Here is a 13,725-nt window from a genome sequence, read left to right on the forward strand (position 1 = left end):
CCCACTTCCTCAGTCCACAGTCACCTGTGGACCAATCAAAAATCATACAACCTCTGCCTTAAATGTTCATACGGTCTTGGCTTCCACAGCCACATAAATCCATGATTTCCACATATTCAACTGACACAGTGGAATTTCCACAATACTGCTAGTGCCTTTCACAGTGAAGATGATGCAAAATACTTCTTCAGTTCATCCGCCATTTCTTGTCCCCTATTACTTCCTTCCGAGCATCATTTTCCAGTGGTCCAATATCCACTCTCACTTCTCTTTTACACTTTATGTATCTAAAGTAACTTCTGGTATCCTCTTTAATATTCATAAAAGTTGCTGGTGAATGCAGCAGGCCAGGCAGCATCTCTAGGAAGAGGTGCAGTCGACGTTTCAGGCCGAGACCCTTCGTCAGGACTAACTGAAGGAAGAGTGAGTAAGGGATTTGAAAGTTGGAGGGGGAGGGGGAGATCCAAAATGATAGGAGAAGACAGGAGGGGGAGGGATAGAGCCAAGAGCTGGACAGGTGATTGGCAAAAGGGATACGAGAGGATCATGGGACAGGAGGTCCGGGAAGAAAGACAAGGGGTGGGGGGGACCCAGAGGATGGGCAAGGGGTATATTCAGAGGGACAGAGGGAGAAAAAGGAGAGTGAAAGAATGTGTGTATAAAAATAAGTAACGGATGGGGTACTGGGACTGACTGGGGCCACCATTTAGGGCCCCAAACAGTCCTTCCAGGTGAGGCAACACTTCACCTGTGAGTCGGCTGGGGTGATATACTGCGTCCGGTGCTCCCGATGTGGCCTTTTATATATTGGCGAGACCCGACGCAGACTGGGACCACTATTTAGGGCCCCAAGCAGTCCTTCCAGGTGAGGCAGCACTTCACCTGTGAGTCGGCTGGGGTGATATACTGCGTCCGGTGCTCCCGATGTGGCCTTTTATATATTGGTGAGACCCGACGCAGACTGGGAGACTGCTTTGCTGAACACCTATGCTCTGTCCGCCAGAGAAAGCAGGAGTACGAGGTACGAGGGGGAGGTGGGGCATTAGTGGAAGTTAGAGAAGTCGATGTTCATGCCATCAGGTTGGAGGCTACCCAGACGGAATATAAGGTGTTGTTCCTCCAACCTGAGTGTGGCTTCATCTTTACAGTAGAGGAGGCCGTGGATAGACATGTCAGAATGGGAATGGGATGTGGAATTAAAATGTGTGGCCGCTGGGAGATCCTGCTTTCTCTGGCGGACAGAGCGTAGGTGTTCAGCAAAACGATCTCCCAGTCTGCGTCGGGTCTCGCCAATATATAAAAGGCCACATCGGGAGCACCGGACGCAGTATATCACCCCAGCCGACTCACAGGTGAAGTGCTGCCTCACCTGGAAGGATTGTTTGGGGCCCTGAATAGTGGTCCCAGTCTGCGTCGGGTCTGCCAATATATAAAAGGCCACATCGGGAGCACCGGACGCAGTATATCACCCCAGCCGACTCACAGGTGAAGTGTTGCCTCACCTGGAAGGACTGTTTGGGGCCCTAAATGGTGGCCCCAGTCAGTCCCAGTACCCCATCCGTTACTTATTTTTATACACACATTCTTTCACTCTCCTTTTTCTCCCTCTGTCCCTCTGAATATACCCCTTGCCCATCCTTTGGGTCCCCCCCACCCCTTGTCTTTCTTCCCGGACCTCCTGTCCCATGATCCTCTCGTATCCCTTTTGCCAATCACCTGTCCAGCTCTTGGCTCCATCCCTCCCCCTCTTGTCTTCTCCTATCATTTTGGATCTCCCCCTCCCCCTCCAACTTTCAAATCCCTTACTCACTCTTCCTTCAGTTAGTCCTGACGAAGGGTCTCGGCCTGAAACGTTGACTGTACCTCTTCCTACAGATGCTGCCTGGCCTGCTGTGTTCACCAGCAACTTTTATGTGTGTTGCTTGAATTTCCAGCGTCTGCAGAATTCCTGTTGTTTGTGTTTTTCCTCTTTAATATTGTTGGCTAGCTTAATTTTGTATTCCATGGTTTCCTTCTTAATAACTTTTTAATGACTTTTTTAGTTCTGTTGGTTTCTAAAAGCTTCCCGGTCCTCTAACTTCTCACTGATTTTTGCTCTACCAGATGCCCTCTCTTTAGCATGTATATTGGCATTGATTTCTCTTGTTAACCGCAGCTGTTTCAGCTTTCCTTTAGAGTACATTTTTTTCTCTTTGGAATATATATATCCTGTGCCTTATGAATTGCTTCCAGAAATTTCAGCTATTCCTGCTCTGCCGTTAGCCCCACCAGTGTTCTTTTCCAATCAAACCTGGCCAACTCCTCTCTCATGCCTCTGTAATCCCCCTTACACCACTGTAAAACTAATATATCTAACTTCTGTTTCTTCTCAAATTTCAGGGTGAATTCAATCATATAATGATCACTTGCCCCGAGGGATTCTTTTACCTTAAACTCTCTAATCAATTCTGATTCATTGCACAGCACCCAATCCAGAATAGCTGATTCCCTAGTGGTCTCTAGTATGAAGTGTTCTAAAAAGCCATCTCATAAGCACTCTAGAAATTCCCCCTTTTGGAATACAGCACCAACCTAATTTTCCCAATCTACCTGGGCCAGACAGGCAATTCTGTAGATGCAGGAAAAAGGCACGGATGGTAGTTTGCCTCGCAGGTGCCAGGGTCCGGGATGTTTCTGATGGCATCCAAGATATCCTGAAGTGGGAAGAACAGCCAGAGATCGTGGTACATATTGGTAGCAACGACATAGGCAGGAACAGGGAGGAGGTTCTGAAAACAGACTACAGGGAGTTAGGAAGGAAGCTGAGGAGCAGGACTACAAAGGTGGTAATCTCGGGATTACTGCCTGTGCCACGTGACAGTGAGTATAGGAGTAGAATGTGGTGGAGATAAATGTGTGGCTGAGGGATTGGAGCAGGGGGCAGGGATTCAGATCTCTGGATCATTGGGACCACTTCTGGGGCAGGAGCAACCTGTACAAAAAGGATGGGTTGCAATTGAATCCCAGGGGGACAAATATCCTGGCGGGGAGGTTTGCTAAGGCTATTGGGGAGAGTTTAAACTAGGATTGCTGGGGGGTGGGAACCAAACTGAAGAGACGGAAGAAGAGGCAGTTGGCTCACAAATAGAGAAAGCTTGGAGACAGTGCGAGAGGGAGGATAGGCAGGTGATCAAGAAGGGACATGCTCAGACTGGCGGTTGGAGATGTGTCTACTTTAATGCAAAGCCAATGAGCTTAGAGCGTGGAACAGTACTTGGAGCTATAATGTTGTGGCCATTACAGGGACTTGGATGGCTCAGGGGCAGGAATGCTTACTTCATGTGCCAGGCTTTAAATGTTTCAGAAAGGGCAGGGAGGGAGGCAAAAGAGGTGAGGGCATGGCACTGTTGATCAGAGATGGTGTCACGGCCGTAGAAAAGGAGGAAGATATGGAGGGATTGGAAACGGAGTCTCTGTGGGTGGAAGTTAGGAACAGGAAAGGGTCAATAGCTCTACTGGGTGTTTTTTCATAGATACCCAATAGTAAAAGGGACATCGAGGAGCAGATAGGGAGACAGATTCTGGAAACGTATAATAATAAGAGTGGTCGTGGTGGAAGATTTTCCCAAATTTCCCAAGTATCGATTGGCATGTCCTTAGAGCAAGGGGTTTAGATGGGGTGGAGTTTGTTAGGTGTGTTCAAGGCGGATACAATATGTAGGTAAGCCTACAAGAGGAGAGGCTGTACTTGATCTGGTATTGGGAAATGAACCTGGTCAAGTGTCAGATCTCTCAGTGAGAGAGAATTTTGGAGATAGTGATCACAACTCTGCCTCCTTTACCATAGCATAGGAGAGGGTTAGGAACAGGTAAGTTAGGAAAGCGTTTAATTGGAGTAAGGGGAAACATGAGGCTATCAGGCAGGAACTTGGACACATAAATTGGAAACGGATGTTCTCAGGGAAATGTAGGGAAGAAATGTGGCAAATGTTCAGGGGATATATGCGTGGAGTTTTGAATAGGTACATTCCAATGAGACATGGAAAGGATGGTAGGGTACAGGAACCATGGTGTACAAAGGCTGTTGTAAATCTAGTCAAGAAGAAAAGAAGAGCTTACAAAAGGTTCAAAAAGCTAGGTTATGATAGAGAGCTAGAAGATTATAAGGTCAGCAGGAAGGAGCTCAAGAAAGAAATTAGGAGTGCCAGAAGGGGCTATGAGAAGGCCGTGGTGGACAGGATTAAGGAAATCCCCAGGGCATTCTACAAGTATGTTAAAGCAAGTGGATAAGATGTGAGAGAATAGGACCAATCAAGTGTGAGAGTGGAAAAGTGTGTATGGAACCGGAGGAGATAGCAGAAGTACTTAATGAGTACTTTGCTTCAGCATTCACTACGGAAAAGGATCTTGGCGATTGTAGGGATGACTTACAGTGGACTGAAAAGATTGAGTATATAGACATTAAGAAAGAGGATGTGCTGGAGTTTTTGTCAACTTTTCACATTGCAACTCATTCTGTTGACTGCAAGTTTGCCCTATTATCAGCCTCTCCTGGCTAGGAGTCTCACAACACACTGCCTTTGTTTGTAAACCTCATCTTTAGCACTCGCACTGCGGTTCCCATCCCCTGGCCAGACTAGTTTAAACAACTCTTACAAACCTGCCCAGAAGGAAATTGGACCCCCTCGGATTCAGGTGTAACCCATCTCTTTTGTACACTTTGTACTTTCCCCAGAAGGGATCCCAGTGGTCCATTAATCTGAACCACTGCCCCCTACACCAGTTCCTCAGCCATGCATTCACCGGCCAAATCATCCTATTCCTACCCTCACTGGCACGTGGCGCAGGCAGCAATCTAGAGGTTACTACCCTGGAGGTCCTGTTTCTCAGCTTTCTACTAGCTCCCTAAAATCTCGCTCCTCACCTTGTCTAACTATGTCAATGATGCCAATATGTACCTAAACTTCTGGCTGCACACCCTCGCCCTTGAATTTATCATGGACACAAACTGACGTATCCTCGAACCTGGTACCAGGGAGGCCACCCACCATCGGAACATCACAGAATCTCATCTCTGTCCCTCTGACTATGGAATCGCCTGTCAACACTGCAGCCAGCTTCACCTCTCTGTTCTTCTGAGCCACAGCACCAGACTCACGGCAAAGACCCAGTCACTGTGGCTCAACCCGTAGGTCGTCCCCCTCAGCAGACCTAGGTTGTATACTTATGATTGAGGGGAATGGTCACAGGCGTACTCTGCACTGGCTGTGCATTTTCCTGACGCTCACCCAGTTACCTGCCTACCGTAACCTAGGAGTGGCGACCTCCCTGTATCTCCCTGTATGAACCGAAGGTCACTGAGCTGCAGCTCCAGTTCATTAATTCGTTCTCTCAGGAGCTGCAGACTGGAGGTCTCCCAAATCTCCCACCTCCCACACAGTACAAAACACTGCTCAGGAACCATTCTCACTGCACTACTACACCCTAACAGAGGAGGAATGAAGAAATAAGAACAAAACAAGAAAGTTACTAGATACTTTACCTCGCCTAATGAGTGAAAGCCACACTCGATTGACTCAGCTCAAGGAATAATGGGTAAATGTAGTCAAATGGGACTAGTTCATCAAAACAACTTGGGTAGCATGAATGAATTCGGTCGAAAAGCGTCCCTGACCTCCTCTGAAAATGCCTCCAGAATTCACTCACCCCATCCTCATCTGGCTCCAGTTGTAGCACCATTCTTTCCACACACCCGTTTCCACTGGCTATCTCCCATCTTTCTTTGCATTCATTGAGAATGGTCTCAACCTGAAACATGGACTGTCCATCTCCCGCCACATATTCTGCTCAATGCAAGGATATCCTCTGGTATTTTGTATGTGTTGATCGTGAAAATTCCGCTCTCCATCCTGGTGGAAAAATCTCGTGAAGATACTGGCTGCCCGCGTCTCCCCCCGGTCCCCGGGGACTCTCTAATTCTCTGCTTCTCCCCCCCAGTCTCTGTCACCCTGGATGTGGAAACGGCGAATCCGCGGCTCGAGGTGTCTGAGGATCGGAAGAGTGTGAGACGGACTGAGACCCGGAAGAATCTCCCTGGCACCGCGACAAGGTTCACAAACTGGGTTTCTGTGCTGGGATTGGAGGGACTCATATCGGGGAGACGTTACTGGGAGGTGGAGGTGACGGCGAATCAGTGGTGGGATCTGGGAGTCGCCGCAGAGCCTGTGGAGAGGAAGGGACGGGTCACACAGAGTCCGGAGACTGGATTTTGGATCATCAGGCGGGTTGATCACGTGATGTGGGTTTTCACCTCCCCTGAGTCCCATCTCCTTGACTGTCCCATCCCCGGGAGGGTAGGAGTTTATCTCAGTTACGAGTCCGGGACAGTTTCATTTTACAACGCGGAGACCAAGTCCCATCTCCACATCTTCAGTGGGAATAAATTCACGGAGAGACTTTATCCTTTTTTCTGGACTGTAAATACAAACGAGTGGCTGAGAATCTGCTCCGGTTCCGCTCCGGGTCTGTAAACGGGTCGGGTCCTGGGACCGGCGTCAGGAGTAAGTCAGTGTAAATATAAATGTGCGGAGAGTGAAATAAGCACAATATGAGGATTATCGATCCATTAATTTTAACTCGTTCACCGCATCTGTCAACGGAACAAAAACACTGCGGATTCAGCAGCAACGCTTAAAATGCTGGAGGAACTCAGCAGGCCAGGCAGCATCTATTGTAAAGGGTGAACAGTCGATGTTTTGCACCGGGACGCTTCATCAGGACTGGAGAAAAAGAGATGATGTCACGATAAGAAGGTGGGGGAGGCGAGGAATAAATACAAGGCAGAGGTGATAGGTGAAACGTGAAAGGAGAGAGGGGTGAAGTAAAGAGCTGGGACGTTGATTGGTGAAAGAGATAAAGGGCTTGAGAAGTGGGAATCTGATAGGAGAGGACAAGTGGCTGTGGAAGAAAGGGAAGGGAGGAGCACCAGAGGGAGGCGATGTGCAGGGGTTAGGAGTTAAGTTGAGAGAGGAAAATGGGAATGGAGACATGGAGGGAGTGGCATTATCCGAAGTTCGAGAACTTGATGTTCCTGCCATCAGGTTTAAGGCTACTAAGATGGAATATAAGGTTTTGCTCTTCCAACCTGAGTGTGTTCCCATCGGGATAGCAGAGGAGGCCATGGCCTGACATTTTGGAATGGGAACGGGAAGTGGAATTAAAATGCATGGCCACTGGGAGATCCCGCTTTTTCTGGCAGATGGATCGTAAGTGCTTGGTGAAGCGGTCTCCCAATCTACTTTGGGTCTCACCGATATACAGGAGGCCACTCCAGGAGCACCAGACACAGTAGATGACCCAAACAGACTTGCAGGTGAAGTGTCGCCTCACCTGGAAGGGCTGTTTGGGGCCCTGAATGGTAGTGAGGGAGGAGGTGTAGAGGTAGGTGTAGCACTTGTTCTGTTAGCAAGGATAGTGCCAGGAGGAACAAATGAACAAGGGGGTATTGTAGGGAGAGATCACTATGGAAAACAGAAAGTTGGGGGGGGGGGCGGGGTGGTGGGAGAGAAAGATATACTTGGTAGTGGGATCCCGTTGGAGATGGTGAAAGTTACAGAGGATTATGCGCTGGATGTGGAGGCTAGTGTGGTGGTAGACGGGGACACAAGAAACCCCATCCCTGGTGGGATGGTGGGAGGGTGGGGTGAGGGCAGACGTGCCTGAAATGGAAGAGATGTGGGTGAGGGGAAGTTGGTGGCGGAGGAAGGGAAGCCCCTTTCCTTGAAGGAGGACATCTCCTTAGTACTGGAATGAAAACCCTCATCCTGAGAACAGATGCTGTAGAGAAATAGGAATTGAGAGAAGGGGATGGTGTTTTAGAAGTAACAAGGTGGGAAAAGGTATAGTCCAGGTAGCTGTGAGAATCACGGTGATAGAGGGGGAGCGACTATAGGAAGTTTGAGTATTCGATGTTCATGTCGCCAGTTTGCAGGCTGTCCTGGTGGAGTGTGAGGAGATATTCCTCTAATTTATGAAACAAGTAGAGAAGGAATCTCTATGTTGAATCAGATATTTGGTTTTGGACCCTTTCTATACCCAGGAAATACATAAGAAACACAGCAGGCCTGTCAGGATCTGTGAAGAACAGATTTCATGTTCCTCAGCAATGACCTCTCCCAGAATTGTTTCAAACGCTACCTGTCTTGCTGTGAATTGCAAGCATTTTCTGTTTTATTTTCATTCTTCAAGCATCTGATTTAAGAAAAAAAATGGGTGTGCAGCCTTATTTCTTCCTGAAGGGGCTGATAGGAGAGGAGAGTGGACCATTACCGAAATCAGTGTTCAGGTTGGAGACTACCCAGACAGAATATGGGGTGTCGTTTCTTTGACCTTAATGTGTCCTCATCATGGCAATAGAGAAGACCATGATGGAATGGGAATGGGAAGTTGAATTGAAGTGGGTGGTCATCAAGAAATCTTGCCTAGTGGACAAAGTGGAGGTGAGCGACAAAGCGTCCTTCAGTTTACATGGGATCTCACCAATACAGATGGGGCCGCAGTGGGAGCACTGGATACAGTGGCTGACTCTGACAAACTCACCACCATTCATGACCCTAAACACCTGGAAGTACTGTTTTGGGACCTGAATGGTGGCTGAGGGAGGACATGCCAGGCAGGTGTAGCAATTGCCCAGCTTGCAGGGATAAGTGCCGGGATGGAAGTCATTGGGGAGGGATGGGTGGACAGGGGAGTCAAAGAGAGAACAATCCCTATGGAAAGTGGAGGAAAAGATCCCAATGGAAATTTGATGTTCTCCAATGTTCCCTCTAAGGTGTGTGCTTGCATGCTCACACGCACACCTTTTGCTACCATTGCACAAATGAATTTAACCTGCACACAATAGGTTGACACTTTCTACCTCATTGGCATGTTAAGTATATTTGATGATCGTACACAATCACATTTCTTTCTGGCTTCTAAAATGGATGGTGTTGACAACATGAAGTTTGCAATGATTTGTCTGCAGATTTAAAAACTGGCTTATTAATACTGTTTTTGTAGAAGAAATTATTAATTCACTATGTTGAATTCCAAAGAAGCAAAGTGCGTGAAGTGCAAAAGAACTGCTAGTTCATTTAAAGCAGTATTGCTTAATGAAACAGTAGAAACGGCTACACCGAAAGCTTATGAGGTCAGGAACAGGTAGCGACGAAAAATATTTAAGTACAATATGGAAAATGGTGTTAGCTGTGTGTATTATCACAATCCAAAAGTTGCTGGAAATTTGCAAGTGGGAAGAAGTGGAAAACTTGACTTTTGAAAGCGTTGTTTAGTAAACAAATCACATATGGACGATGTGCAAAAGTTACAGTGATTAAAATCCTACAGGCCTGCTACGCAAGTTTCATGAGAGTGCAGATGATCGAGAGTGAAAACAATCAAACCCAGAGGTGAAAATTGCATAGCAAAAGATTTTTGCACATTTTGATCTTTACAAATTAGACGGAACACTGATGTTCTCCCTTTGTGTAAATATTTATGGCAGTTGGATGGCACATGAGCATAACTGTTAGAGAAACTGCTTTACAGCACAGACAGGAGTTCGATTCCTGGGCCCTCTGGTTATCAGAGAGCTATAGTTAGGCTCAGTGAGACATGGGTATGCTATTTTGACACTGGAAGCTTGAGGGCTGATCTCAGCACAATCCTCCGACAGACTACGTTGGCTGTTGATGCAGAACAATGCCTTTCACTTCATGTTTCCATACTTCATGTACATGGAACAAATAAAGCTAAGTTTAAAAAAAAATTCTTTCTCTGGTTCACCGTTGTTAATGCCCTGAATCCAAGAAACCGTGTGTTGAGAGCGATGCTGAGAATGGAGTGTACAGCTTAATGGTGGAGTGTGAACCCATGTTTGGCTCCATTACTCACCTATCTTGGCAATGAAAGCTTCAAGCAAGATTGTAATTGACAGGTAAACATATGGTTAACAAATCTTCTGAGATAATATTAAATTTTTGAATCATATTTTGAGTTTAAGCCATCTTCCCTCTACATGGAAAATGGCAGCAGTAGTGCCTATTCTAAGACCTGGAAATTCCCTGTCGGATCCTTCTAGTTATAGACCAATATCACTAATGTCCCATGTGTATAACCTTATGGAACATAGGGTAATAGAGCATTGAATTATACTTTGTAAAAAAGAGGTGGTGCAGTTTTTTATCAGATCAGATTTTGAACATTTAGAGTGACAGTGGATTCAGTTTTATGTTTGGGAGATTATATTAGGAAAGCACAGGTAAATAAAGTTGTAATAGCAGTACTCTTTGATATAGAAAAAACATATGATATGTTATGGAGGGAAGGTCTTTTGAGCAACATGGAAATTAGGAGTGAGAGGAAGGTCATATAATATTTTTCTGAGTTTTAATTTGGACAGTCTATGCAAGTAAGGGTAGATAAGGTACATTCAAGCTTCTATGAGATAGAAAATGGGACCCACAAGGCTGTATATATAGCACTTAATTATTTAATATTATGATTCATGATATTTTCTCTGAGATAGGTACCAGGTTGGGTAAAACACTTTTTTTTAGGTGATGGGGCTTTATAGATCAGACGTAGAACTTTCAACATAACTGTATATAGGATGCAATTAGCGATTAATAAGGTCAAATGATAGGCAAGTAGATGGGGGTTTATGCTTTCAGTAGCTAAAACACAAGTTATATGTTTTACAAAGAGGATCAATAGACATGCACTTAATTTGAAATTATATAGTCAAACTCTTGAGGAAGTGTCAGCAGTACGATTTCTTGGCATGTGGCTGGACAAGAAGCTGACATGGAAGCACCATATCGGTAAAATAATTGACAAATGTAAAGGGGCATTAAATATCCTTGGGTGTTTAGGTGGGTCTCCTTGGGGTGCTACACGAAAATCTCTGTTGACCATATGTATTTGTTTAATGAGACTGGTACTTGATATTGGCTGTGTGGTTTATGGTTCAGCTTCATCTTCAAATTTAAAATGTTTGGATGTGATACCAGCTCAGGCTTTCAGACTGTGTTGAGGTTCAGTAAGGTCGTCTCCTGGTGCAGCTTTATTGGTGAAATGGGACAACTACCCTTACAGTTTCTGAGGTTGAAGTTGTTGTTAACATACTGGATTAATTTGAGGGGCAGAGAAATGATCACCCTGTTAAAAGCGTGCTGGAAGACTGTTGGGAACATCACAAGAAGAGCATTTTTAGCTTAGGGTGGCTGAGTTCACTAGGAATATGGGTTGGCTAGATTACACAGTATGTCCCACTGTAGTTTTTTTTGGTAATCCCACTGTGGTTCTTTCCAATGGCTATAGTTGAATTTAGGTTGCATGATTTAAGGAACTGTTATGCCTGAGAACCTGTTGGCTCATCAATATGTTAAGGGAAATTATTGTGATATGTTCACCATTTTCACTGATGGATCAAACGATAATTTAACAGGGAATGTCAGTGTGACTCTTTTTGTGTCAGAATTACCGGTAACAATGATGAAATGTTTTAGCATTTATCAGTATTCACTGCAGAGTTGATTGCCATCATGTTGGTCTTACAGTGGGTGGAGGAAATCTGTCCTTGCAAATTTATAATTTGTTCAGATTTTTTTTTGGTTTTGACTAGTCTTAAAACAGGTCGTTTTAGTAGTTGGTCAGATTTACTGCTGGAAACTCTTCAAACTTTATTTCATATTCGAAGTATTGGTCTTCATTTCTGCTTCTTATGTGTCCCTGTACACAGAGGTGTCGAGGGGAATGAGTGGTTTGATTGTTTGGCAAAAAAAGCTGTTAAACTTTCATCTGTGGATACAGACCTTCCACATAGCAAATCAGAAACTAAGGGGTTACTACTACTACTACTACGTCGACTCAGGCCTAGGGGGCCGGCGTCGGGCACAATGACAGACACTCCACTTCTCCCTGTCCCTCAGTGTGTTCAGTTCATCTACGTTAGCCGCGCCGCTGTCTTCTAGGAGCATGTTGACCATAGTCTTGAGAGGGCGTCCACCGTTCTTCCTCCCATGCTTGGGCTCCCATATGATGACTAGGGTGGCAGGTAGCTCACGGTGGTGTAGACAGTGCCTCGCTAGTTGGAACTAAGGGGTTGGTGGGGCTAAAAATTGGGGGATTATGGCAAGACATGGGAGACACCTTTACAGAATGCATAAAACTGTTGGGTTGATGGGGGGGCGCGGTAAGACAAGAACAGAAGGAATTATATTGACTCAAATTAGAATTGGGCATGCTATGTCTAACATCACTCTCAGATGTGTCATCATGATGAAACAGCCAAACACATTCTTTAACAAGGTGAAGCATATAAGGTTGAAAGAAAGCAAATGCAGGGAGTACTACTATCTTTGGGGGTTGACAGTTTTCATTTAAAAACGTTACTAAGTTATGAAAGTGATTTTAATTTAATCCACAATATTGTCTTTTACTATTTACAATCTATAGGGCTCTTGGGATAATTTAGTTTTCATTTGATAAAGAACAGTCAGTGCAGTCTAATTTCCTCCTGAAGCATGATCTCAGCCATCTCTTGTCTCCACTGATATTGCTTGACCCACTGAGTTCTCTCAGTAATTTAATTCTCGCTCCTGAGTTCAGGACTTTGCCAATCCAGCTGATGGATATGAGACTGTTCAGTTCATTGTAGTGCCACTTTCAGCCAGATGATGGGGACGACGAGTGGCCCAAAGATCTGTGTCGTTTAAATCAGGGGTCCCCAACCTTTTTTGCACTGCGGACCGGTTTAATATTGACAATATTCTTGCGGACCGGCCGACCTGGGGGGGGGGCACGCGGGTCGGGTTGCCAACGGACAAGAGTAATGACCATCAAGCCTTGCGCGGGCACCAGTGTGCATGCGTGTACCAGCCAATTTTTTTTCTGCAAATCGTTTTTGGCGATTCTGTTCGGGGGGAGGGGTTAATCACGACCGGATTATAGGGGATAAGTGGCTACTACACTCAATTTTGTTTCTAAAATGATTTAACTAACAAATTTAATATTAAACACACAGTGCATATTTTCCTCGCATGAATATAGTGATAAGTCAATTATCAGGGGAGGACTTGAAGTAAGTGTTGAATGAACTTCCAGTAGAAGTGGTAGAGGCAGGTTTGATATTATCATTTAAAGAAAAATTGGACAGGTATATGGACAGGAAAGGAATGGAGGGTTATGGGCTGAGTGCAGGTCGGTGGGACTAGGTGAGAGTAGCGTTCAGCATGGACTAGAAGGGGCGAGATTGCCTGTTTCCGTGCTGTAATTGTTACATGGTTATATAAGTAAGTCAATAGCATCATAGCATTTTAAGTAACGTTTGGATATTAAACACACTGCAGATATTTTCCCCGTATGAACATATAAAATCATTGCAACACACCAATATCGCTGAATCAGTGGGAGCCCTGGGCTTGTTTTCCTGCAACAAGACGGTCCTATCGAGGGGTGATGGGAGACAGCGATACTCGAAGGGAGTTCCTTATGTCCAGTCTATTATGCAATTTGGTTTTTGTTGCATTCATTGCAGAAAACTCCGCTTCGCAGAAAAATGTTGGAAATAAAAGCAACGTTTCAGTGCTTTCATGTCTATCTCAGGATATTGAGCCTTGACTTTGATCCAGAATGCCGGCAGAGATGTTATATCAAACATACTTTTCAGCCCGCCGTCGTTTGCAAGCTCGAGGAGTTGATCTC

The 13,725-nt window shown here is 45.4% G+C and overlaps 1 protein-coding gene across 1 annotated transcript in view; it reads left to right on the forward strand.

Annotated features, from left to right (window-relative positions):
* Positions 1-7,508, forward strand: part of LOC140198467 (uncharacterized) — a 54,964-nt gene extending 47,456 nt beyond the window's left edge. The window contains 1 exon segment of the mRNA XM_072259552.1: positions 5,977-7,508. Within this exon segment, the coding sequence (XP_072115653.1) occupies positions 5,977-6,509 (533 nt within the window). The 3' untranslated portion in view covers positions 6,510-7,508.
* Positions 7,509-13,725: the final 6,217 nt, after the last annotated feature.

The sequence above is a fragment of the Mobula birostris genome, chromosome 5 (assembly GCF_030028105.1).
Source record: "Mobula birostris isolate sMobBir1 chromosome 5, sMobBir1.hap1, whole genome shotgun sequence".
Taxonomy (NCBI): domain Eukaryota; kingdom Metazoa; phylum Chordata; class Chondrichthyes; order Myliobatiformes; family Myliobatidae; genus Mobula; species Mobula birostris.